This window comes from Oryx dammah, unplaced genomic scaffold (assembly GCF_014754425.2).
Source record: "Oryx dammah isolate SB20612 unplaced genomic scaffold, SCBI_Odam_1.1 HiC_scaffold_18, whole genome shotgun sequence".
NCBI classification, from domain to species: Eukaryota; Metazoa; Chordata; class Mammalia; order Artiodactyla; family Bovidae; genus Oryx; species Oryx dammah.
Window position 1 is genome coordinate 111,522,468 of NW_024070202.1, and position 26,914 is coordinate 111,549,381.

At 43.0% G+C, this 26,914-nt stretch overlaps 1 protein-coding gene across 6 annotated transcripts in view; it reads right to left on the bottom strand.

The window, feature by feature from the left end:
* Window positions 1-26,914, bottom strand: part of EZH2 (enhancer of zeste 2 polycomb repressive complex 2 subunit) — a 56,648-nt gene that overhangs the window by 3,101 nt on the left and 26,633 nt on the right. The window contains exons 3-16 of one of the 6 annotated variants that reach the window (XM_040260304.1): window positions 21,107-21,243; window positions 17,754-17,870; window positions 14,236-14,356; window positions 13,309-13,449; window positions 12,246-12,348; window positions 11,534-11,712; window positions 6,731-6,822; window positions 5,108-5,348; window positions 4,280-4,449; window positions 3,646-3,740; window positions 2,948-2,988; window positions 2,535-2,660; window positions 1,664-1,842; window positions 83-178 (exon numbers count right to left, since the gene is read on the bottom strand). In XM_040260304.1, coding sequence (XP_040116238.1) covers window positions 83-178; window positions 1,664-1,842; window positions 2,535-2,660; window positions 2,948-2,988; window positions 3,646-3,740; window positions 4,280-4,449; window positions 5,108-5,348; window positions 6,731-6,822; window positions 11,534-11,712; window positions 12,246-12,348; window positions 13,309-13,449; window positions 14,236-14,356; window positions 17,754-17,789 — 1,620 coding nt within the window. In that variant the 5' untranslated portion in view covers window positions 17,790-17,870; window positions 21,107-21,243. Of the gene's footprint in view, window positions 1-82; window positions 179-1,663; window positions 1,843-2,534; window positions 2,661-2,947; window positions 2,989-3,645; window positions 3,741-4,279; window positions 4,450-5,107; window positions 5,349-6,730; window positions 6,823-11,533; window positions 11,713-12,245; window positions 12,349-13,308; window positions 13,450-14,235; window positions 14,357-17,753; window positions 17,871-21,106; window positions 21,286-26,914 lie in introns of all 6 variants that reach the window. The other 5 variants (XM_040260302.1, XM_040260299.1, XM_040260298.1 and 2 more) reach the window with 5 other exon arrangements.

Here is a 26,914-nt window from a genome sequence, read left to right on the forward strand (position 1 = left end):
GTCCAAACCATATTACAGGTGACACCACGTGAGCACAGCAGCCATCCCACTGTCTGCAACTGACTGGGGGGCCCGGCCTTACCTCTCCACAGTATTCCGAGATGAATTCATTTTTCTGTACAGGGTCTTTAATGAAGATCCCCCAGCCTGCGACATCAGACGGTGCCAACAGTAAATGCTAGAGAATAAACACAATCGTCATCAAAGAAGAACGTGGCCGCACAGATTAGACCACAGGATGAACCGGGGTGACTCAGCCACAGAGGGGTGTGGGGGTCAGCATCCCCCGTGTGACCAGAGGGGCCGACAAGCTGCAGAAGCCACGTTTTGTTTTTTTTGTAAACCCAGTAAGAGCCTAAGTGTCTGCCTCACAGGAAAACGGTGTCGCCGGAGCTGGTGGCCCTGAGCTGGTCCGCAGGTGCGTCCTCAGCCACCCTTCAGCCTTGACTCCCCGACTCCACCGGCAGCTTCACAGGCTGCCTGCCCCACCTCCACCTCCCCTGGGCCAGTGGCCACCCCGCCTGATGGGTTACCAGCCTGTTTTCCCCCCAAAGCGCTGTCCCTCCTTCCAGGGCACTGTTCCACAGCCCTTCCTCACGACAGCACAGAACCCCAGGGCCCAGCACTCTTGTGCTCAGCAAGGTGAACACCGCTGTCAATTTTACAGACAGACCGTGTTTGGGAACTAAGCCCAAAGCCCTACCTTTTCCTCAGGCTGACTATCATGCTTTCATTCCACATTTCTTATATCTTTAAAGGAGACTCCCTGATCCCCAGGTTCCTGAGCTGTGCTTTGACCTGGCCTACGCTCCCGTCAGGGCAATTAACCAAGTGTCTCCTTGACCAGCAAGATACTGTTAAGCAAATGAAACCTAATTGGTAAAAGAAATATCTACACAGTTTTCTGTTTGAGGAGGTAAAAGATGTCCAGAAAGATGACAAAGGAGGGTTTTGTTGTACAAGAGAGGAGGTTTGGGACTGGGGGAAAAATGAGAAGTTTTCAGGGCTGAATGGGGGTCCATGGGAAACGCTGTCCTCACTGTGACATGAGGACCTAGAGTAAAACCATCTGAATGCCTGCTAACACCACAGACAAAAAAAGTAAAGCCAGTGACATACATCATTTCTGGCAGAGGTGCCAGAATTTCTGACAACAGTGCCATCTCAGCTACACCGCACACTCAGTCAGGGCCCTAGGAGCTGACTACGCCGCACGCAGCCAGGGTCTGGGGCTAGAATGCCTGCTTGGAGCCCAGCTGCTTTCCGAGTCTCAGAACTCTGGGCTTAATGATTATTCCTAATTCACGGAGTCAGGACAACTAAGGAGTTAACACACAAAAGTGCTCAGGTCAGTTCAGTCCCTCAGTTGTGTCTTTGCAACACCATGGACTGCAGCACGCCAGGCCTCCCTGTCCATCACCAGCAAACTCCTGTCCATTGAGTCGGGGATGCCAACCAACCATCTCATCCTCTGTCGTCCCCTTCTCCTGCCCTTAACCTTTCCCACCATCAGGGTCATTTCCAATGACAGGTCTTTTTTACTGTCATCACCTCCCCTAAAAAACTAAGCTAACTAACCTAGAACGTGCTGTGAGTTTCGTACGCTCAGCAACAAACCCCCTGGTTGGGACAGTTAGTCCTTCCCTGCAGCGCCCGCTCCTACCTTCTTGGAGCCCCGCTGGATGCTGCAGTTCTTGCAGGACACGTTCTTGCTGTCCCAGTGGTCGGCCGCGCCGCAGGTGAGGCAGAGGTCGGGGTCGCACTCGCGGACGGCCAGGTAGCACGGGCACTGCTTGGTGTTGCACTGGGCTTTGCAGCGGCAGCCGGGAAAGCGGTTCTGACCTTCAGAGAGACGCCTCTGTCAGGTGAGAACTGCCCGACGCTGAGCCCGACGACCTCACCGAGCCCTCGCGGCCCCTTTACTCTCCCACCGTCGTCACACAGGCAAGGGAAGAGAGGAACGTCAGGGCCATCCACACGGACACCGACTGCCACCTTCCTGCTTCGCCACTGGAGTGAAAGGCGGTCTGCGTACTTACAGTGCAGCGATCGCACGCGCGGGGAGGCGGGCTCTGGACCGCGGGCACCCAGGGCTCTCAGTTAGGGCTCTGGGGGCCTCGCTGCTGTCCAGGCTTCAGTGCACAACTGCCGACCTCACCCGGATGCCACTACAGGCCTTCCCTCTGAAGAGCAGACCCACTAACTCATGAGAATCTCTAGTGTCCGGAAAGTACCGGGGAGCCACTTCTAGATTTGCCTTCCATTCTGTGCCAACTTTACTATGATTTAAAAGTTAAATGATCAAAGACAATACAAAGTTCCTTTAATCCATGCTGGCCTCACCTGCCCGCCTATGTGCCTCAGCCAGGCAGACTGGCTGGGCTCCACACAGGCTTGTGGCGTGAGTGAGTTTCCCAAAGGAAACACCACAGGGGTTGCCATGATGCCCTCGTGTTGACTGAAGTTAGTTTTAAATTCCTGACCAACAGTCAATTTAATTCTCACGCAATGACATCAAGACAACAAGTACTTACACTCTGAACTACACTGACAAAACTTTTCACAAAAATTTTGTGCTATCACACAAGGGCACGAGCTGTCGCAAGGCTGCCGCGGGTGGTCACAGGGTTGATAGTTGTAAACGTGGTTGGAGGAGCCGTCTGCACAGACAAGAGCACGCGTCAGTCCCGGGGCCAGAGGCGGCCACACGCCAGGTAGGCACACGCGCCCCGCCCCCGCCCGCCAAGAGCCAGGGAGCCCCCGGGCACTGTCACACCTCAGTCAGGCTCCCAGAGTTCTCTAGCCAACAGGTAGCCTCCGTCTAAACTGGTTTAATGCATAAAGTCAGGTCTATCTGAACATCCCAAACTCTAATCCAGTTACTATTCTAAGACACGTGAGGAGGAGACAGCGAGTTAGTAAGGAGGCTGAATGGAAAGATGCTAACCCTTCTTCAGCTGGATCTTTCTGCAGTGTGCGGCCCACAACCTGCAAAACACAAACGACACCACCCTCGTGACCTGGGCGCACGTGGAGCAGCCAGCCCGCCACGGGCCGCGGCGCATTCTCTGTGGAGGGTACTGACACAGCACACTCTAATTTCTGGAATCTTTAATCATTTCAGTTGAGCTATCTGGGCAGAAATAAATAGTCCAAACAGAAAATGCAAAAGTATCGACTAAAGCTAAGTTATTAAATTACTTATCAAAGAAATGTAATATGAACATGCAGACCATTTCTGAGGTAGAATCTAAGTGTTCCCTTACTCAACACCCAGCTATGCTTCTCTCTAAAAACCCTGGAGGTTACAACAGTGTGTCTGGGCACTTTCCGTGTCTGCGCAGGCACTGGCCTGCTGCCCTCACCGCCCCGCCACCCGCTCCGCTGGGGTGATGGCGGGGTGGCCATGAAGAGTATTGGAGTCAACGCCACACACCCAGCAAACCCGGGCTCTGGTGTGGAAACCGGCTCTGGAGCTCACAGGCTCCCAAGACACACCATAAATAGTTCTCCGAAGTGAAAATGTAACCTTGACTATGACTCAACACACCAAACCTACAGACCAGCCGCTGGGTCTAAGGAAAACAGCAGCAACGGCCTGAGGAAGCCAGCCAGGCCACCCTGGCCTCCCCCCGGCGCGCTCACCGGTGTTTCCTCTTCTTCTTCCGGGGAGGAGTGTCCACGTCCTCGGCGGGGGCCGGCGCGATGACACTGGATTCTTTGACTCGAAACTCATACACCTGGCAGGAAGCACAGCCACATGCCATGAGGACCGTCTGTGTGAGCAACCGGTCTCCCGCTCATTCCCACACGCTCTCCACTCTGTCTCGTGGCGCTGCTGTGGTTCCTCTCTGTTCAAGTCACGAGTCAAAGTCACTCAGTCGTGTCCAACTGTTTGTGATCCCATGGACTATACAGCCCATGGGATTCTTCAGGCCAGAATACCGGAGTGGGTAGCCCTTGCCTTCTACAGGGGATCTTCCCGACCCAGGGATGGAACCCAGGTCTCCCGCATTGCAGGCGAATTCTTTACCAGCTGAGCTAGCAGGGAAGCCCCACGAGTCACAAGGCTACATCTAAATTCTGGGTTTTTGAAACCCACCGCCACCTGCCTGCAGCATCTCTCTCAGTTCCCTCTCAGCGAAAAAAAAAAAAAAAAAATTCTTCTCAGATGAACAGGAACTTGATAGTGTTCCTAGGAATGTTCCTAGGTCTGGACAGTGCCCACATGCTTGTCTGTCTGAAGGTCTCTGCTGGTGGCTTTCTCGGCCACGCTCACCTGTCGACATGTTTTGGTCCCGATGAGCCTGGCGATGGCACAGAAGTTGTCATAGTAGGTGCCGATGAGGACCCTGAACATGGAGGCCTCGGCGCCACTCCACTCCACATTCTCGGGGGGCTCCGTGTTGGGCTTCATCTTTATTGGCGTTTGACACCGAGAATTCGCTTCTACAAAACCAAAGTTGATAGGCATTGCTCAAGAAGTAGCAAGTGGAGAAAGGGAGGGAGGGAGGCCTGGAATGGCAACTAGAGAAGAGTATCAAGACGCAGAGCTTGGGTGTGCTTCAGAAAACAGGCAGTGAGTCATATGTGAGAATGCACTAAGGCTAGAAACTCTCGGGAAGTTCTTCCCCGTAGAGACAGGGGAGCGGGCGCCCCTGAACACAGTCTTCTAAAACAAGAGCAAATGCGGTTTCGCGGCTGCTGTTCATGGTAGGATGCAAAGGGCTGAAAGGACAACCGGGAACGTACTAGTCAGGAGTTGGGCTGCCTTCTCTTAACCAACGCCACCCACCTGCAGACTATCAAGAACGGTCATCTGAATGATCAGATTTCTTTATGCGCTGCCTGAGAAAACTGGCAAAGGAAAACCACCCAGAGTGTGAGAATACACTGGACCCTCAACCTTTAAATAACCCGCACGGACACCACCACAGGTGAGCGCTGGGTGCAGGGTAAAGACAGCAGGAGGGAGCCCCCAGCCCTGCTCCTGGAGGTCTCACCGCGCCGGAAACTAACGGCTCAGCAGGGCACCCGGCCCTCGGCACAGTGCAGACCAAAGCAGCCCAGAGCCCCGCGAGTAGCAGGGGCCCGGCCGCAGCCTCACCCGAGGAGCTCGAGGTCTCATCCTTCTTCTCCTCCTCATCCTTGTCGTTGCTCTCCCCGCCAGTCTCGGCCCCCGCCTCCCGGTCACTGTCCGTGTCCTTCGACTCCAGCACATTGATGGTGGGGGTGCTGGGCCTGCTGCTGTTGTTGGGAAGCCGGCCTCTCCGGCGGCCCCCCGGGCGCTTCGGGGGGGTCTTGATCCGCTCGGCGGTGAGGGCCGCAGCGAACTCCTTCGCTCCCTCCTACAACAGCAAGAGCGGAGACATCAAAGTCAAGCTCTACAGCTCATTCTGGCAGAGGAGGAAGAAAAGGATTGGGTAAGCATGTTAGTCAAACTTATCAGTATCTGCTTTTCACAGGCAGTCACATCTAAAGACAATCATTTTCCTATCTGCTTTCCATGGTTTGAAGATTTGAGAAAGATAAATATGGCTTCTACAAACTCAGGCAAGACAGTTCTGTATTAACTGAGATTAGGAGTTAAAATACAGAATATATTTTAGGAAACACAGTCTATTTAAAGTTGAACTTTAAGAGGAGTCATACACCCAGTGTGCATCTAAAGTCAGCCTTTCCTGTCTCGGGACTTCTTAAGCTAACACTCGTTTATCTATGGTAGCATTTGAAGTATACAAGAAGAACACAAGACGTACACATGCTCCATCCGTCCCTTTTCTGCCCCTTTTGCCCTGTGAGGGATGCACAGCCCCAGGAAGATATGAAAGGCCCTTGAGGGACAGGCGGTGAGGGTCACAGTCTGCGCTGCCAGGCGCAATAACCCCATCTTGGAAAGTATACAACAACGGTAAGAGCACGGATTATAGAGACCACAGACACACTTTAGGTGAGCCAAATAAAATGCTGCCTTGTAAAGAATATTATACAACAGTGCTCAAGAATTCCATTTTTAGTGGCAATAGAAGGGAGAAGTTTGAGAGCAGCCAACAGTTTTATACTTCATTCTACAAAAACCAAATTGCTTAAAAATAGGATACCTTCTGTAGGTGCCATTCAATGAATCTTCTGTCCAAAATCCAACAGGCAATATATACCCACTTAGTTCCTAGGTAGGAGTGGCTTGGTTCAAAGAGGGGAAATGGTAAAAATAAGATAGTACCCATAAAAAGCAACTTTTCTACCTCATATTTTCCTAAACCCTTACCTTCTCTCCATCATTACAAAAAAAAAAAAAAAAAAAAAAACACACCACACACACCCCTCATCTCTGGGAGCTACATCTAATGCGCTAAACTACAGCAGGTCTGCAGTTCACAGAAGGGCGATGGCTCTGAGCAAGGCTCGGACACTTCTGTGCTTCTGGGGTTTGGGCGGGCTCTCTGCGCTTCCCAAGCTCTAAGGTTGGCGGAAGGCACGAGAGTCTCGGATCCTAAAGACCTGCATACGCTGCTGAAGAGACTAACACTGGTAAAGAATAACGCAAGATACCAAAGGACTAGGGTGTGCAGTAGGTACGAGCTCCCAAGAAACGCGGCTGAGAAACCTCTGCCTATCGTATGGCCAGTAACAGTACGGGAACAGCAGCTTACCGCTGACTTCACAGACCTCACGAAAACTCAAAATTCAGACTTCTCCACTCCCTCCAGAACCCCCCGCACGTGCTTACCAAGTGCTGGTAACAGTGGGGGCCACAAGGCTTGTTGTCGAGGGCTGTCTCTGTGTTCTTCCGCTTGTAAGTGTTGGGTGTTGCATGAAAAGCTGCAAAATAAACAGAAAACATCCAAACATAAACTAGTTACTTTCTCATTCCTCCTGTTCCAAAGGAAAAAGTCAAGGACCCATCATCACACTTCTGCTAACATGTGGCTCACCTTCTGGAACTTCCTTCAGGCTCACCGCATACTCACCATGTATTTTCCTCAGCTCTCTCCCAGAATACCTGAGCTCTAATTATAAACATTTACTTGAGTCTTTAATGTCTCCATAGAAACAACTGAGGTATCCTCTACACAGAAATCAGTGTCCTCTTTTCACCAGAAGAATCCTGACATCTACAACTTCTTGATTTCTAAAGAAAGGTCAGCCCCTAGCTTGTCAAATGGGGGAACAGACTGGGACACCACTTGTTAAAAACCTGGGTTCAAAGACAGTGAGGACAGCCTCGGAATTCTACAAGTCAGTTTCTACACATCACACACACTTCAAGAACCCAGGGGGAGCCTACAGTCAGCACTTCTGCAGGGAAAAATAGTAGTCAGATAGAACGGCTTTGGCAAGATATAGTGCTTGAAACTTAAGATGCCCAAATAACGTACCAGAGAGACTGACAATCCAGCACACTGGTGCCCTAACCAAGGATGAAAGCACAGCAGCTGGACATGACAACCTGGGTGCTGGCTCCCAGAGCACAAAGGCAGACACCAGACACGCCCACCCAGAATCACACACGATGAAAAGTTACGTGGATGAAAACAAGCGACGGACTCATGAAATAAATCACTCCAAAGCATGTATGTAAAAAGCCATACTTCTAGCCATAGAACTTAAAGGGGAAATGACGACAGACTGATGAGGAAAGAAGAGAAAGAACGAACGAACAAAGTTATGCTTTTAAACTGGAAATTCAAGACTCAGGTCCCATGTCAAGTATGTGAGTTACTTTTTCCCAGAACAAGACTCTGACACCATATGACTGATTTCACCCTGGACTGGCGCGGGTGAGGGCCCCTAAAATGTCAACACAAAGGCTGAGCACATGGAAGGTAAAGGCTACGTAAGGGGAAGGAGTTACTTCAGGCCAGACACAAGGTCATCATGAGCCAAAGACACATGTGGGCTTTGAGCCTGGATGCCTCCTCCAGTACACACTAGGTTTAGAGACTGATATTTTGCCGCAGTTCACAGAAGAAGACATATTTGTGTCTGTACACCCACATGTACACACACTCTGGTCTCAAGAGAGAAGGTGTCACTAAGTCAGGACTAAGTGACAGTAGATGGAGTCGCAAAAGAGCTGGACACGACTTAGCAACTAGACAACAAAAAGTTACAGCAACAATCATTTTACTTGAGCTACGGGAAGAAAATCTGAAAGGAAATTAAAGAACAAAAGGAGAGTTATTGGACAGTTAGATAGAACCCTTCCTTTAAAATGTGAGTTTTACCTTAGGTAATATAAATTTAATGCAATTCCAATAAACATACCTAGACTCTTTTTAATTTAGACAAACTCATTCTAAAATTTACATAGAAAAAACGAGAATGGCAAGGAGCCCCCTGACAGACAGCCTCAAGGAACAGGACCCTGGGACCAGAAGCAGAGCCCAGCCCCTGTGCTGACCAGGACCGACTGCAGCTCCAGGCAGCCCCAGAGGGACCTGTGGACGGTGGGGAAACAGCAGCCCTGGAGATGGGAGGGTGAGCTGGAGCTAAAATCCTGACAGAGCAAACGCCAAATGGATCAAAGGGAGAGATGTTTAAAAAAAAAAAAAAAAAGTCTAAAACGTACTAAGGAAAAAGGTGAGACACCCTTTAAAATCTTGGGAGTAGGGAAAGCCAAATGATAGATTTAACTATTTCTAAACGTTTTGTTTTTTTTAAGTTTGCTACAGGATTTTTACCAAACGGGAAAAAACAACTGCAACTCATCACAAAAAAACTAATTCCCTGACTATATGAAGAACTTCAGGATATCAAAAAGACCATCAAAGCCAAAAGGATAAAAATAGTTCAGAGAAAATAAAACACAAATCTCTTAATCATGCAGAGAAATGCAAATTACATTGTGCTAGAAACCATTTTTCTGATTCAGTCAATAAGATCAAAGTCTGTTGTCTAACACACTCTAGTGGCTGGGCTCTGGGGAAACTGGCAGTGCCGCTCTGCTGATGGAGCTTTAACCTGGCAGATGCCCCCCATACGGCAGGCTGCGGGGCAGTGCCTGCGCACAGCGGCCCAGGTTAACCCACGCTCGTGGGGGAGAACGCACAGGCCCACCACGCAGGGCAATTCACTGTGCACCGTTCCCACAGTGCTGACCTTCGGGGACAGGGTCTGACACGGGAGAGGACGGTGCAGCTGTCCAGACAGGAATAAATCTGCAAACCTGAGTCCAGAGGGGGAAAGCCTGAGCACGAAGGCACCACGTGAACAGGGTTGCTGGAAAAAGAATGTGTGTGTACAATATTTGCCGGAAGAAACTACAGAAAGACACAGAAGAACTAGAAGCGGAAGGAGTTCCCTTACAAGAGAGTGAGGGTGGGGGCAGGAGGTAGGGAGACTTTTCTGGACAGCTTTGAATGCTATTCTGAAATACACGCATGTGAAGGATGACTTAAAAAAAAATAGCTAAAAACACAAGCCAGGTGCTATTATTTGAAGTATTTTTGCACATAGTAAGTAATAAATTTAATCCTCAAGACTGTGTTATTTCCATCATACAAAGAACAAAAAGCACAAAATGCTATATTTAACAGGTATGTGTAGTCATTTATTTAATGACTTCTACCCAAGAAAAACATATAGCGTGTCATCTCTTGTCAGAGTCAGTGTACGCCTGCAGAACTGTTAGGGCTGCAGTGGGATGAGCGAGGGTGAGCAGGAGGCACAGCGGCCCGCAGCACAGCCGCCAGGCCAGGAAGGCCAGCCCAGTAAGCACAGCCCCCATCTCGTCCTCTCCCCAGCCTGAAGGATGGCATGATGAGCAGGCTCAAGGTTCATCCAAATCACTCAAAACTGGAAGAGCACAAGAAAATAACTCCCATGATAATGTTTAAAAGGAGTATCCTCCTACCTTGGCTCATTTGTACAACAAAAAGGGTTATCAAATGCTATAGCTGTCAACAAGTTGGAGGGAACGTTCCACTGATTCCAAGAAGGGCGCCTACCAATTTTCTTGCTATAGTGATATCTGAATGCAATTTATGGTATTCTTAAGCAAGAACTGGACAATATTTTATAAAATGATCATGTGTAAGTAAAGGGGAATTAAATGCAATTAAAGACAACTTCCCTTGTGGCTCAGCTGGTAAAGAATCTGCCTACAATGCAGGAGACAGGTTCGATCCCTGGGTTGAGAAGATCCTCTGGAGAAGGGAAAGGCTATCCACTCTAGTATTCTGGCCTGGAGAATTCCATGGACTGTATAGTCCATGGGGTCGCAAAGAGTTGGACACGACTGAGTGACTTTCACTTCACTTCATTTCAATTACTTCATGGGTTGTGTTCTGAAAACAAGGCTGCCAAGCCCAAGTAAGGTATCTCATAACTCTATAATGGCCAGGGTAACAAATAGCTGGCTTCTGCAACTATTAAAACTGTCAAATCATCCATGTAAACTACACTGGGAGTGTGGATAACAACAGCAAGGACGTGGAAGATACAATGATAACTCTGAAAGTCTACTTCAAGGCTTTCTAACTTAAGGTAACTAAACCACTCATAGTTCACACACACGACTATTTCCAGACCAAGATACACACCACATAACAAATTATGTGCTATAGAAAACATAAGTAGATAGAGCAAAAATTCAAAACAAGGCAAGATCCAGTTGCTTGGGCAGGCTAATTAACACAAGAGGTACCACTGGACAGAGGGAAGAAACTACAAAAGGCGGACCCAGAAACTCTAAAAGGACAAAGCAACATGAGCCTACTTAGCACATGGACACAGGTGTTACGCCACAGATGGCCAGCTGCACAAAAGTCTAATACAGAAAAAGCTAACTTGTATTAAGCAAACTCTTCTTATTCAGAACCAGGAGGTATGAAATGTATTTTCACAACGCATGCCTCCAAAGTCGCTAGTACTCTTTAAATTATACTTAAACCTGGAAAATTTACTAAGAAACCTCATTCTCCAGCAGAATCAGAAAAAATAAAGTAGTATCATATATATAAATTTCATTAAGAACATTATATGCTTTACCTGTATTCAAATGCAGGTGTTTTTAAAATCAACTTAGAGGACCCTCTTCCCAACTCCGAACACCAGACTTAACACTCAACAGACAAGAATAGATACATAAACACCTTTTTAGCAGCCTGTGGGATCTTAGTACCCTTGGCAGTGAAAGCGTGGAGTCCCAGCTACTGAACCAAAAGGGAATTCCCTTTAGCCAATTTCTTATTTGACAAAACCTGTTCATCAGCGTGGAGAATGCTGCTCCGGGCTATCAGCTGGTGCACAGTGAGTTTTATCACAAAACCACCATGAGGTTAATATTTATGGAAAAATTACTGGCCTGTATTCTGAGTGAGGGGAGACAGTAGTCCCAACTTAACATGTGCAAAAAGACTTCAGAGCAACCTCAAGCAACAAATTAAAAAATACCAATACTTTGATTCTAACATATTTTTCAGTCATAACTGTAAGATTAAATGACAGATCCTAGTGGTAATAAATGACAACACTTTCCAAGCTGATTTAACACATAATTCCATAACGAAGATAGAAAATGAAAACGTACAATAACTGCACTTACGATGTAGGAAGCAGTCATATTTAAAACATCGCCTACAGAAAAGCGTATGAAATGAATGCAAGCTCTGCTCCCTCTGGACAGACTTGGCGTTTGGTCCGTCTATGTTGGGGGTACACTCAGGAGGAAGCGCACCCGGGAGCTGCTGCTCTGTGAGTTCTTTGTACCTGACATCAACCGAAAGAAAGTCACATGAGGGTGAAACCAGAACCACATTCTTGAACATAAAAGTTTCTACAAGCTTTCTATGTATTATTTTTGATATTTTTATCTAGCCTAAAACACAGAAAAGGGTCTAGCCTATAGCAATCTTTATTTAGATGAAGAGCCAATTAAACATTACACATGGTATATCAAGAAACATTCACAGATGTCATTTAGCTCTGTCATGAATAATGTGATTATATTCATTAAAACGAAACAGCCATGACCGTAAAATTTCAATGGGTGTCCAGAGAAATTTCCTCTTACACACACTCCTATAAATTGTGTGTGTGTGCATGTGTGCACACTTCTTCCATCTATGATAAATGCAGCCCAGGGTACCACAGATACACACACGTATTAGTTCAAGTATCTTGCAGACACTGAACACAAAGAGCAGCGGGTTCATCAGCTATATTAGCTCCGTTTCTAATAAACCAGAATGGTGACTGACATACCACACACAGCAAGACCATCTCAAAAGAACAAATCTTACTTTTCCTTTAGCTCTTCTGCTGTGCCCTTATCTGGAAACATTGAGGAAATAGCTTCAAAAATTTTATCAGAAGGAAATTTCCGAGGTGGACGGCTTTCTTTATCTGAACAGGGAAATGCAAAAGGGGAAAAGAATGAACGTGAACAAGCTCACCAATGTTTCATTTTGTCTACACTTAACAATGCTGATTTCTCAAGAAATTATCAACTCTGTGTCTCTCTCACTTCTAACCTATTTTACAAGTATCTGGAATGCTGGTGGGTCAGACAAAACTCAAAATCAAATATGCAAAGTTTCAAGTGTACCGGGAGGCAGAAAAACCCAGGCTCTGATCCCAGCTCAGCCACTGACTGCTGCTGTGACCTTATCCTGTCACCGACCCACCTGCATGTGTCATCTGTAAACCAGGGCCCACATGATCACTAAGGCACCGATTATGAGAACGGTACGCTTCTTTGAAACTACAATTTTCCCCAAAATTCTTCTATGCTGACTTCATGTCAAGTCTCTTCCAACCCCGGCTCTAAGTTGGGACCCTCTAATTTCTCTGGTAATCCGTAATTAGTATACAAGTTAGAGCATGTGCCCTGGGGTCAGTCAGAGCTGGTTTCCAACACAGAATTTTCTGGGTTCTCTTTCTTCCCAATGCTGTGATCTTAAGTTACTTCACCTCACTGAATCCATCTCAACTATGAAGTGGATCTGAGGATAAAATCCACCTTATTCCATATGCAATATTAGGAGGATTAAATGTCTATACACATATAAAGTGATATAAATTGACAAGCACATAACCTGCACATAGTCAAAGACTGATGTTACATATTACAATAATTAAGATAATTGTCCAGGGAAACCCAAAAACTGTACATTCTTTTGCTAGCCAAGGGAAATAAAAGACTCACAAGTGCAGGATGAAATGCTACAAACAGTATTTGAATTTTGATTATACTCCCCCTGATGTGATATTTAACAGAAGAAAAAAGAAGAAAAGTTTACCTGTATTCTATTTTTTTGAAAAACGCTGATATGGCTACACACAAACCTAACAAGACAGATGTACCTTCTCGACTCTCCTCTAGATCTTTCTGTTTTTCTTCTCTTTCATCAGGATCATCTCCGTCATCATCGTCATCATCATCATTGTACTGACCAAGAGCATTCACCAGCTCCACAAAAATTTCATCATTTATAAACCCACATTCTGAAATTCATCAAATCAAATATCAGAAATACACAAAAGTATACCATGCTTTTTTTCTAATTTGTAAGAAACAACTGGAGCCTATCAATCGGCACTACAACACCGTAATTATTATAAAATTGGGGAGAAAGGTCATTTCCAGGACTGGCCTAAGGCAAAGCTGGAAGTAGAATTTACCCTCGACACCTGTCATTTTCACAAGTTTCCAGTGCCAGCAACCACAGCCTAATTCTCCAGAAACTAAACACGGCTTTCGCCTCTCTCTGAACATTGTATCCACCAGACTGTGCTGTCCACTCGTGAGGGGACGAGAGGCTATTACATGCCACCCTCCTGCCAGGCACTTTAACAGGTCTCCTGTTAACGCACGAGTCTCCTGTTAACACACGAAGCTGTGGTCCTAATGACAGGACTTCAGGTCCTGTGGTGGCCTAGCAGAGAAAGTCATTTTGATCACAAGGCCTTTTGGAGCCCTTGTTACATAAGCAGGGCCCTAATCCTAACCCATTTCATTGCTAAAGAACCTTAAAATCTATATACATTCAAACAATTCTATTTAATTTGCATGTGATTGACAGTTTTTTGATAACCAACTATGCATAATTTCCAAGTGGCATATACAACCCTTCAATTTAAAAACAGATAGAGAAAACACTTAAAATTTTAGCCCAGGCCAATCCAGCAGTTTTAGTTTTTAAAAAATCTTTTTCATACTGACATTTGAAAAAACAAATCAAAATATCAATTCTCTGGCCCTTTTTCCAAGAGAATAAACACATGGCTCACCTCTATCCCCGTGTACTTTTCCATCGTAATTTTTTATTAGTTCTTCAATGAAAGTCCCATCCTGGTCTAAAACTTCATCCCCCATGTATGGAATGTTATGTAAAACAGTTTCATCTTCCACCTAAAAGTGAAATAAATAAATACATTTAAAAAGTAGACACATCCTAAGTACCAACATTTTTTAAAAAGGAAATGTAATATAACTGAAATTATTTTTTTTTTCCTAAGCAGATGTCCATACCCAGTTCTCCAGATCTAAAATAGGAGCAAACTCTAAAAGCTACAAAGAAATAAATGATGCTTCTCATCAATATCTGAGAAAACTGTTTATAGGAAAAAAACTTAAGAAAAAATACTCTATTACAGAATCAATCACTACAATTTATCATTACTTCATGTCCCTCTAGGAACACGCCACAAGTTATGGTGTAGCCCATCAACCGTTTGAAGACGTGTTCCTGCTTCAGACATTTAAAAGCATCTCAGGGTCGACAAAATACAGCTTATCAAAGCCAACCATAAATAACAATGCCTCAAAAGGAAAAAAACTAAGTGAGGACTTCCAAACTTCACTTGATCAACTTATCGACAGTCAACATAATAAATTCTAGGCATGTAAAATATGGATGGTTCATTACAGGTTATGCCCAAAGGATTTACTCTCATTCATAAAATAGGAACATTCTACAATCACAAAATGTTTCAACACTATGAACAAGACACATCAAACCTGATAGTGCTAATAAGGATGACAGATGAGTTTATACCGGGGTTTGGAAGACACCAGGAAAGAAAGAGGGTGCTGGCTGGGCAGGAAAGAGCCAGTCAAAGAAAGTTCAGAGAGGACACAGGACTTCAAGAAAACAAGGAACAGGAAGCTGACGTTATTGGGGGAAGAGAACTTTCAATAAAAAATGTTGAAGAGTAATTATAAAGACACAACCTTTCTGCAGTCCATATCTAAATAAGGAGACCAATTTAAAAAAAGGATAGGTCTCAGTCTGAAGAGGCCTTTGAACAAGGTATTGATTAAAAACAGAATTTTAGAAAGAAATTGTGATAACAGAACAGACTGGCCAAGATTGAAGAGAAGAAATGGCAACAATTTAAGTGTGAGGTGCCTCAGGCTGGCCCATGACTGACACAGAGGAATAGGCTGGGAAAAGGCCAGGACACACAGGAGCTGTCAGGTAGGAGCAGACAGGAAACAGGAAAACACAGGGAGTTTTTCAAATAATTCCTACATAACAAATTTAGGACAGGTGCAGAGTTCACAAAGATCACGGTACCTTAGACAAACAAAGAAAAGGCAAACTGGGAGGACAAGGGCACAGGGGGTATAAAATGAAAATGTCGGTGTTGATGTGCTGCTCTATTCAGAGTCAACCTCAGACGACTCCTGAGCCTAGCTGCCAGCACACCTCACCGGCACTAAACCCCATTTAAAACTGGAAAAGTTCATCATTTTGGACACAAGCCAAAATTAAATGACAGTTGGCTATTTTTTGTCTTCCCAATTATATCCATATAACCTTTGCACTGCAGGACATACCCTAGCCATAAAAAAGAAGAGTCTGCCTAATCTGGCTTTCATCACTAGCAAAAGCCAAGGCTGATTCATAAATAATACTGACAACTTTGGAGGAGGAGATGAATTACAATGGGAGGGCTGACAGATACACATGATTATCCATAAAACAACAGGGACCTATACGCAATATCTTGTAATAATCTATAAGGGAAAAGAATCCTCAAAGGAATCACTTTGCTGTACACCTGAGACTAACACAACCGTATAAACTGACCATACCTCAGTGTTTTCAAATGGTTAAAAAATTTACTGCCAAGTGTGAAACACTATATTCTTTCAGAATTTCAGTCTATGAAAATATGAGCCCTCTCAGAAGTTCTTGCAACATGATTCTCAAACCAAATGTTTTTGAATAAAGCCTTAAATACACAAATCTACGCAATGGCAAAAGAGAATCTCAAGTTTACCTTTAAGCCTCCACTAAGAAAAGTTACTGAGGATGTTAGAAACACCTATTTATTGAGAAATCTAGCAGGCAGTTCTCTAAAGTAGGCTCACCAAGGACTTCCATCAAGATTTCAATAGCCCTATTATTTTATGTATCAAGTAAGTAATAAAACTATGTATTTTTAACTTAACAACACAAGTCAAGAATGCACACTTTAACTTCTCTTTTGTTCCCTCCTCTCCTTCATCCTACTTCCATAAAGAATTAAATACTAGCATTTCATAACAAAAGCTATTGTGGAAAAATAACTAACCTTATACTGAGACTATTTCATAGCATACATTATCATTTAATAACATGCTGCCTAAAACTGTTTTAAATAGTAAGTTCTCACTTAACAAAATCTCAAAGTCAGACTGAGATTGCAGGATACTAACATCTTTAAGAGCAAGAACTAGAAGCTTCATCTTTTAAATATATTTTAAATCCCAGGTATGGTTTTTGCTTAATACTTTACCTTCGGAGAATATTTTAACTTAAAAGGAGTAAATAAAAGCAAAAAAAAAAAAAACTTATAAAGGACTAAAAGCAACATCAACACTGAAAAGGCTTAAAAATATATATAGTAATTGGTTTAAAAAATTACTCCAAGTGTTCCCATTTCGATAGTTATTTTTACTTATACTATCTTGAAGCATTTCTACGAACAAAACTAGTGGATGTGATAGAATTCTACCGGAGCTATTTGAAATCCTAAAAGATGATGCTGTTAAAGTGCTATACTCAAAATGCCAGCAAATTTGGAAAACTCAGCAGTGGCCACAGGACTGGAAAAGGTTGGTTTTCATTCCAATCTCAAAGAAAGGCAATGCCAAAGAATGTTCACACTGCTGTACAATTGCACTCATTTCACATGCTAGCAAAAACATGCTCAGAATCCTTCAAGCTAGGCTTCAAACCTAGACAGCATATTAAAAAGCAGAGACATTATTCTGCCAACAAAGACAAACTCTGCCGTCTAATCAAAGCTATGGTTTTTCCAGTAGTCATGAATGGATGTGAGAGCTGGACTATAAAGAAAGCTGAGCACTGAAGAATTGATGCTTTTGAACTATGGTGTTGGAGAAGACTCTTTAGAGTCCCTTGCAGTGCAAGGAGATCAAACTGGTCAATCCTGAAGGAAATCAGTCCTAATATTCATCGGAAGCTGAAACTCCAATACTTTGGTCACCTGATGCAAAGAACTGACTCACTGGAAAAGACCCTAATACTGGGCAAGACTGAAGGCAGGAAGAGAAGGGGACGACAGAGGATGAGATGGTTGGATGGCATCACCACCTCGAAGGACATGAGTTTGAGCAAGCTCCAGAAGTTGGTGATGGACAGGGAAGCCTGGCGTGCTGCAGTCCATGGGGTTGCAAAGAGTCAGACACAATTTAATGACTGAACAACAACAAAATCTTGACTTACCTTGACATGAAAATTACGCTTTGGTTAAAAGAAGTAATTACCAAATAAGAAGACACATTATTTACATACCATGAAATTCTGCTGCAGAGGAGACCAAGAATACATTATGGGTACTGAGGCAACCGCATTCAGAGTCTTTAATGGGATGACTTGTGTTGGGAAATCCAAGTCACTGGTCACCGAACACTAGAACAGAAAAAATAAAACTGACTCATAAGAATAAAAGGACAACCTGAGCCTCAGTCATTATAAAGAGATGCTGCCTACTTACATCATTTTGAAAAGTAAATTTCTTTACCTGAGACACTAAGTTGGTAAAAACCAAAAAGCATTCTCTCCTCTTTTACTTAGTGACCAAAAGAGCTTCAGATTTTGAAAATTTTCAAAACCTTCCAACACCTCCCATATTTACCAGTACCACTAAGAATCAAATATTATATTTATGTTGGCCTCAGATTAACTGCTCTTTGCTTTCACCGTAAATTTCCTACCTCACTGCTTAATTTTGTTTACATCTCAACTACGTGCAACAATAACACAGTCTTACTAAATAAGAATTTAGAAACTTGTTGGATTCACCTTTATCTTTACCTTCCCTTTTTAAAAAGCCAAGTGTCTGCTGATATTATCAGATGATACACAAATATTGAAGGTAGCAGATGTGAGTTTCAATCACAACAAAATGGATTCAAATCAATTCTGCAGAAGTGTAATCCCTAAATTATTAATAATAATAGCTAATGTCATTAAGCACTTTCTATGTGCTAGGCACTATTTTAAACACTTACATGTCTCATATTCAGTCCTCATCACAGCGCTGTAAGATGGGGACTATCCTTAGTGCCCATTTTACAGGGGAGAAAACTGAGAGAAAGGATACATAACTGGCCCGAAGTCATACACGAGTCAGGGCTAGAATTTAAGCCCAGAAAGTCTGACTCTGGAGCCCCTCTTCTTACCCAATACACACACTGTCAGGATACCACATCTCTAATACCAGTTAAGTACATATATTCCCCTGAAATATTATACCGTATTTCATCCAATTTATGATGACATGAATTTTAAAGCACACCATTACCTTCTGCATCATTAAGAAAATAATGTTGCCAATTAAACTATAACACAATATTTTATCATAGTGACTCTAAGATGCATGCCAGTTTCAGATGTTAAAATGTTTAAAAGTTTGCATCTTTGACTTGATGAAATACGGTAAAGATCTGTGTCCAAAGACCACAGCACTTCACCCTGTCTAGGAATTCAGCTTCTCTTAAGGAGCTCCGATACCCAATGGTCAGGTCTCCGGAGCCATCTCAAAAATGCCCTTGACAAATAATCCATGAAAACAGAGCAAAAAGAAGTAGAATTGAAGTAGTAAAATGAAACCAAAAAAGTCATATCTATTCGACACACATGATTATTATATGTTTCATTTTCATCTAAGAAGATTTTAAAATAGCAGGGCTAGATTTGGTGAAATCAGAGTGGAAGTCTTTGGCCTCCAGGCCCACCTGGCCCTCAGCATGTCCTTGGGCCAGGGGAACAATCTTCCGATAGTCACAGTCACCCGGCACAAAAACAGTTCCTTCCTCAGTGGAAGGGAAGGTTTAAAGATAGAGCAGTTAGGAAAAACTGTGACAGTGGTTAACCCATTAATTTGCTTTCCAAAAGGGCAAAGATCAAAGGTAACACTAGAGAGCTCATGGCTCGAGTAAGTAAGACAGTGTGAACAGTCGACTAAGCTCCAGAACCCGCAATCTTTCCCCGGTTCCTCCCTTGGCCTCTGAAGCAATTCCTCATGCATCCGTCCAAAAATAAGAGCAGTTAACATTTATTGAGCACGTACTATGTTGCAGGCACTGTGCTAAGTGCTTCATATGCATTATCATAACCACTCCTCATCTTAGCCTTTAGCATCGCGATTGCACGATGAGGAGGAGACTGAGGTTCAAAGAAGTTAAATAACTTGGCCTGGTCAGAAAGATAGTCAACTGCCAAGCCAGGATGGAAGCCTCAGTCTGCTGCTACACCCGGGAGCCTCATCCGTGCGCTCCAGCCCTTCCCGGATGCTCGTGCACGAGGTGCTATACGCCGAGCATCTTCTCCCCCACATCCTCCTCTTCCCCTCTTCCTACCACGTCTTCATTCCTTCTTCTTAAGTTACTTAATCAGCTAACAGTGGGGCAAGGAGTGGCTGTAACTACAGAATAAAGTGATATACACTGTCCAGAGGTTTTAAGTTCAAAACAATTTCATTCCTTGCAAAACAAATTGGGAGTTTTTGAGTTTTGTTTTACACGTGGTGGAGGCAAATTAATTCAGTGACTTTAATTCTGAAGACTGGTCCCCTTTAAAGCCTGGGGGACAAGGGGGAGCGGCTGCCTCTCCAACTCTGACAAACCCAAGGACACACTCACAGGAGGAGAGAGAGCTGCGTGTCCTACTCAACCACCAGAAGGGGCGGAGGGTGGGGGGGGTGGGGTGAGCTCCGCCCCGCCGGTCTGCTCCAGTGTCCTGAAGATGCTGAGTCCACTGAACAAGGGCACGTCTCCGTGAACAGAAAGAATTTAGAGAAGCACAGAAAATAAGATGGCAAAGACTGCAGCACTGGGTACCCACCCCACACCTGCCACACCCCTCACCTAGACCTCAATTCTCAGTCCTAAGTGTTACCAAGGGGCTGGAAATAAGCTCTCTGAGGGCAGAGCGTGGTGCTACATCTGTCTCGCAACAATACTCAGCACAGTGTCTCAAAAAAGAGTAGGCACTCAAAAAATGTTCCCGGAATGAACCGACTGCATTTGCTGACTTTTCCCCAATGCAGAGTTCGACTTCCATTTCTTTTAAAGCTACAAGAAAACCTAAGTAACAAATTGAAGGTCTATACCCACCTCGTTATCTAAGCATTATCCCTAGAAACTATCCCATTCTTTAACTATTAACTAAAAACCATATCCCTTTTGTTTATGAAATAATATTCAAATGCAAAAGCATTTGCTGGTAAAACAAGTTTGGGAATTCTTATTCATTGACTTACAGGAAAATTACTGAAAAATTCCAGTTACTTACCAGTAACTTTTTTTCTTTGAAAATGTATCATCCTTGACAGTTTACGTTACCAAAGTCTCATGTCACTCAGAAGACTGAATAGGACTTTGACCTCCTGGGTCTCCACAGCCTTTTACCTGATCAAAGCCTTGGGCTCAGGATCTCACTAGGAGACCTATACATCAACCAATGAAATTCTCTAATTCTAGGTCCAACTTGAGGATCACACAAGGAAGCTGTTGCAGGTAATCCATCAATGATGGTAAAGAAAGAAAGAAAATGACTACATGAGTTATCAAGGATGCTACATTTTCAGAGAAACACAGCTTACTGGTAAGTGACCAGGTTCCTCTGAGGATGGATAGACTTACATCAACCAGCTGGTACAATAGGCGACTGTGTGGCTGGACCACTGGGAGCTGGAGAGGGAAGTCAAGCCAAAAATAGTAGTTGTAGGAGTACACAACCAAACTGAGACTCTTGGCAGAAGGCTGGTTCCAAGTAAAAACTGTGTTATGGAAAATCGTAGAGGGAAGAGCAGGTGAGTGGCCTGCAGGGAAGGGAAAGAAATTAACACACCCTACTACGTGCCGAGCACTGTGCTAGAGACTTTACCAAAGTTAACTTCTTTAAAATTCACCACTACCCTAGGAGGCAGGTATGACTCCCCCTCTTACAGTGGGACATCCCGAAGGGCATGGCCACAGCCATCCAGACTCTCAACAGTCTTTACATTAGGAGGGTTAAGTCCAGCTTCCGTATAGTAAGGGGAAAAAAATACACCCGGTTAGCCAAGTTAAAAATATTCTTGGATCCTGGTTGGTCCACTCAATTCAAGCCAGAGACACAATGAACTGTTGATATTGTCTAATATCCTTTAGCTTTTCCGAGTAAAAACAATAAGGACTGTCTCACGTCTAAAGTGTAGGAAAGAAAGTATCGGCTGCCACCCAACTCCAGGGAAAAGCTGAGGGTGATTTCTGAAAGTACTCACATTCCTCACGATTTCAGCAGAGACAAGATGATACACCAAGTTTTAAATTAGCTAGCCCTCTGGTGAAAATGATAGTGTACATAACTTAATTTCAGACTGCTTTCATGTGAAGGAAGTACTGAAGAGAAAACTGGAATGAGGTTAAGTATCAAGTTTAGGTCAAGAAAAGCTCACAGTAGAAGTGAGCTCCTAACAGGGGTTGGAAGGATTAGAAGGGTGGCTAGAGGAGGAAAGGGTGGTCAGAAATCAAACATCCTGATGAGGTCTTGAAACAAAGACTTTTACAGTTAATAAAAGCAGCTAATCAAGGTCTTGGGAGCTAAGGAATACAAGAGTGGTTCAGACCAGACTGCAGATTATTTCCTGTTCTAGTGCTGAATATGTGTGCTGCAGAGCCACCATCTCTAGAGGAGAAGCTCCGCCTAGGCTCCTGCTCTGAGCTCACTTGAGAACAGAAAGATGTCATCATCCTACAAGCATCCTCTGGGCGGGACATGGGGGCATATATAGCATTTCACAGAGAACAGGTAACACGTGAAGGGCAATGTCAGGATATTGGGACCTTAAAGCTCCTCCCTGCATCTAAGCTCCTGAGTGAGATCACAGATCTATAAATCTAGTTAGTACTGTAACTGTTAAGAACCCAACTCTGGTCTGAATCTGAAGGGTGCTGTAAGTGTAAATCATCCCCTCTTAATCTGCAGTTCCACTAAAATCCTACAGATCAGAAGCAGAATTAATATAGTCACAGGACAAAAGTTGGTAGGACCACAAAAACACCCAACACAGCCTGTAAGGCAGGTAACCAGAGTCCTGCTTGTCCATGAGAGGCCAACTCAAGTACCTAATTCAGTAAGGGTCCTATGAGAGGTAAATAAGATCACTTCTATCGTTGGGAAAAAAAAAGAAAGAAAAGAAAAATTAAGAAGCAGAACAAAGAATAAAGCCGTGGTTTCCATAAGCTGGGGCAGCACAGCTGCTGTGAAGCCTGGCTCCCACGAGTGGATGTGGCGCTGAAGGCCACAGGGCAGCAGGGGCTGAAGTGGAGACGGGACAGTCCCGGGACCTCGGTCTCAGGAGAAGCGCAAGCTCTGTGTGCAGGTGCTGAGCCTGCTCCATGACCACCAGACAAGCCAATTCTGCTCATTTTGGCAAAACAGAGGTATGCCACTCCCAAGTTGCTCACAGATTCATCATTTAGTGAATGATGCTAAAACGACAGAAAAAAAATCAAAAACAAAATCTCCCCACTCACTCTTTATACGACAGGAAATTCCTAATAGGGTAAATGACGTTAAAACATAATGAAGACAGAACTAGAAGGAAAGAGGGGTAATTTATAATCTTGAAGTGGAGAAAGGCTTTGTCAGCCTTAAAGAAACACAAAAATCAAAGGAAGAAACTCTAACTTAACTACATATACATTCAAAACTCCTGTACAACCAAAATGTATCAGAAATAACATCAAAATGGGGAGAAAAAAATCTGCAGAACAGATAATTTAAATCTAATATTTATAATATATAAAAAGTCCTTAAAAATCATAAGAAAAAGTTCAACCCAATTTTAAAAGATCCGAGCCCATAACAGCCAACTCATAAAAGAAATACAAACAAACAACAGATACTTAGTTTTGCTGAAAAAAGGAAGGCAAGCAAATTGCAATAATATTTTACCTATCACACTGACAAAGATTAACATTTTATGTTGGGAGAACCAGAGAAATAGACACTACTATTATCAGTTGGTAAAGAGTGTAAACAAAAAACTTTTGGGGGTCAATTTGTTAACATCTATTAAAATATTATAGACACATATCCTCTTGACCTAGTAATACTGTTTCTAGAAACTTTTCCTTCAAACTTACTCAAAAGATGTGTATGAAGAATACTCACAGAAATGCTAACTGCAAAAGGAAAAAATAAAAACCTAAGTGTTGATCAGTTATGAACAGGGCAATCAATTGTGGCAAAGCCACAGGACCAAGCACTTGCACTGGTGAAGAACTGTAAAGTGATGGCCCCAAGTGGCAGACATATTTTATCTGGGAATAATTGTTTTTTAAATAAAATACATCATCATTACTAACATCTTACAGAAAAAGAAATCTGAAAGAATCAAAATCACAGGGGTTGAATTACAGGGTCCTTTCTTTGTATCCTGTTTCATATATTTCTGTGTTACTTGAATTTTTACAGTTAATATTTTATAATGACCTTCTAATTAAGAAAAAGATTTTTACAAAAGTTTATTAACCTACAAATATTCACATGGGGCTTCCCTGTGGCTCAGATGGTAGAGAATCTGCTTGCAATGCAAGAGACCCAGGTTCGATCCCTGGGTCAGCAAGATACCCTGGAGAAAGGAAGGACAACCCATTCCAGTACTCTTGCCTGGAGAATTCCATGGACAGAAATCTGGTAGGCTACAGTCCATGGGGTCACAAAGAGTCAGACACAACTGAGCAATAACACAGCACACAGATAGGCACATTAACTGCTATGAAAGCACCTCATTAGTTGCCAAGGTAGCTCATGAAATCTACTCATCCCTCCCAAAAAGGTGCTCAAATTATATACTTTTACGAAATCAAATAAAACAGAATCCTAAGCAGTGGATTTAAGTCAATCCATAATATCAAGCTAAACTGTGACAGAAGTTCCAGGCCTAAAAAGTGTTATTTCTTCAGAGCAATAAACAATTGTCAACACTGTAGACTAACTAGACAAGCATTTCTTTGGACTCTGGTTCATTCTGTTTGTTTTTAAGATAGCTGTCAAAATTTGGTTTTGCATTTTGAGAAGAGACTTTGACCTTTGTAATAGTCAATTTAACAATTTTTAAAATACAACTGTATACACAGTGTTCTTAGAGAAAAACAGCAAATTAAACACAACTTCTGCTAGTTTACGATTACAAAATAAACATTTGATATTTTTGAAAAGTTCACTTTTTAAAGTTAAGATACATCATCTTAAGTTTAAAATATGAACTCAAACATAAGTGTATGATATATCTTTAATATACAATAATAAAACAAACACACAACCTAAGTGATCTTTCTTTTTTTTTAATGGTCTTCTTGGAAAAGTATAAAATGCTTACACTGGCTTCCTTTCAAAAGAAAAGTAACACCTCCTTATGGTTACTGAAGTAACGTTCCATCTATTTCCACTCAAAGAAAGCCAGAAACTCCTTATGGTTACTGAAGTAACGTTCCATCTATTTCCACTCAAAGAAAGCCAGAAAGAAAGCAAGGCTGCTGTGATTTGAAAAAGTTACATGGGCAGGAAGGACTGGAAGAGTTAATACAAGATTCAACCAACAACGGGTTAAAAGAGACAGCAGCAGAAAGCAACTGAGAAACCAGTTCCTTGAGAAACCAAGAAAGGATGGATATACTCAAGCTGAGAGTTAAGACACTCACTTGGGAGCACACCTCACCTCTCTCTAAGACCTGAGAAAAAGGGCCCAGCTCCTTGCCACACTTGCTCAAATGCTGAGCAGGACACACTGGCCCTCTAATCCTGAAATTTGCAAAGGAAAGAAAGCACGTTACTGTGTTGGAGTGAGGAGTAAAGAGGATGCCAGTACATATTGGGTACACCAGCATGTTATTTTTCTTTGTGTATAGTAATTTCTATTTACAATTAAGTGACAAAAGTACACGACCATGTCAACAAATGACGCAGTCAGGTGTTTAGAGGTAAACAAGTTTTTTCTTCCCCTTCAATAAAAAAAAAGCCCAAATTGCAAACTCATGAAAGAACTCACATGTCCTGTATTACAACAGAAGCCTCCCCCTACAAAAAAAATTTATTTGTGAATATCAAATGATAGGTGATGAACTTAAAATTCTAAGCTATCACTAGGAAGAGCAAACCTGTATGTACTGCAAAGTTTCACAAATGTGAGAACCTGGGGACCTTCTGATGCTGCTTGTGTGTCAAACATTCTGAAGAAGCCCCACATTTCTCACTCCTTGCATTAGTAAACAAGACACAGAATTCTCACAAGAACATTACATTCTCCTGGGAATCTAAAAATGCATATTAGCAGGATATTTTTATATTACACCAATCACACCAGTTGCCCAGAAGACAGACATCATTTGAGAAAGCCTCCCTTTCATTCACAATATGTACAAGTAAAAAAAAAAATCTCGATATGAAGAATCAATGAAGAGGAAAAGCACCTTGTGGTTTTTAGCAAGAAAAGGAAAATGTACAAAAAGAAATGCATTAGTAAGAACTACAAGTGTAACTCAACCAACTTCTTCACTACAACTGGAAAAACAGACACTCTCAGAGCATACTCACTGGCTACAGGCTCACCGAGATAAAGTTCTTTACTTACTGATAAGACAAAGTAATGATGTCACCAAGAAACAAGTTTTTGATAAACAGCCACATGTTATGGCAATATGGTGTATATCCCTTGGCCTGTAAGTATTATTTAATAACATTTTAAAGCTGAGCACTCCTTAAAAAAAGATAAACTGAAGAGCAAAGGAAATAAATGTAAAATATATATATTATAGTCACTATCTTTAAGAAGTCAGAAGTATTTTATAAAAGAAAAAACAGACATACTCTGTACTAAAATCCTATGGCCAACAGTTTAGGTTTTGTAACTTCAACACCAAAAACTAAGTCCCACAAGTCTCCTAAAAGCATGCGTGAAGGAAAACAGCAGACTGAAGATGTGGTTGCAGGTCAACTGCAGGACTCCTTGAACCCAAGTCACTTCATGAGATCAGAAAGTAAACTTGTCAGGTTTTCTTTACTAAAATAACCTAGATAAAATTGGTCATTTAAAAATTGAGCGTTATCACCTACCTTCTACAAGTACAGAAGGGAATAAAGTATTTGAGTGAATGACTGAAAACTGTCAGTGAATCATATTATGCTCCAAGGATTTAAACTGAAGACAGCCCTTTTATAAAGGATGAGTTTATAAAGATAAGGACTTAATTAAAGCTGTGTCACAATAGCACTTAAATGTTCAAAGAAACAGACTTTTCAGGTGTCTGGGTCAACAGTACAGTCCCAAATTCTGTCAAGCCTACTGCAAAGAAACTCTTTGCAAAATAGGCTAACTTATCTATTTTCCCTGCTTCTGACCTAGTTGACTCCAACTTTCAAAGCGTAAAAAATAAACTGATCTATTTTGGAAATGCTCAAAC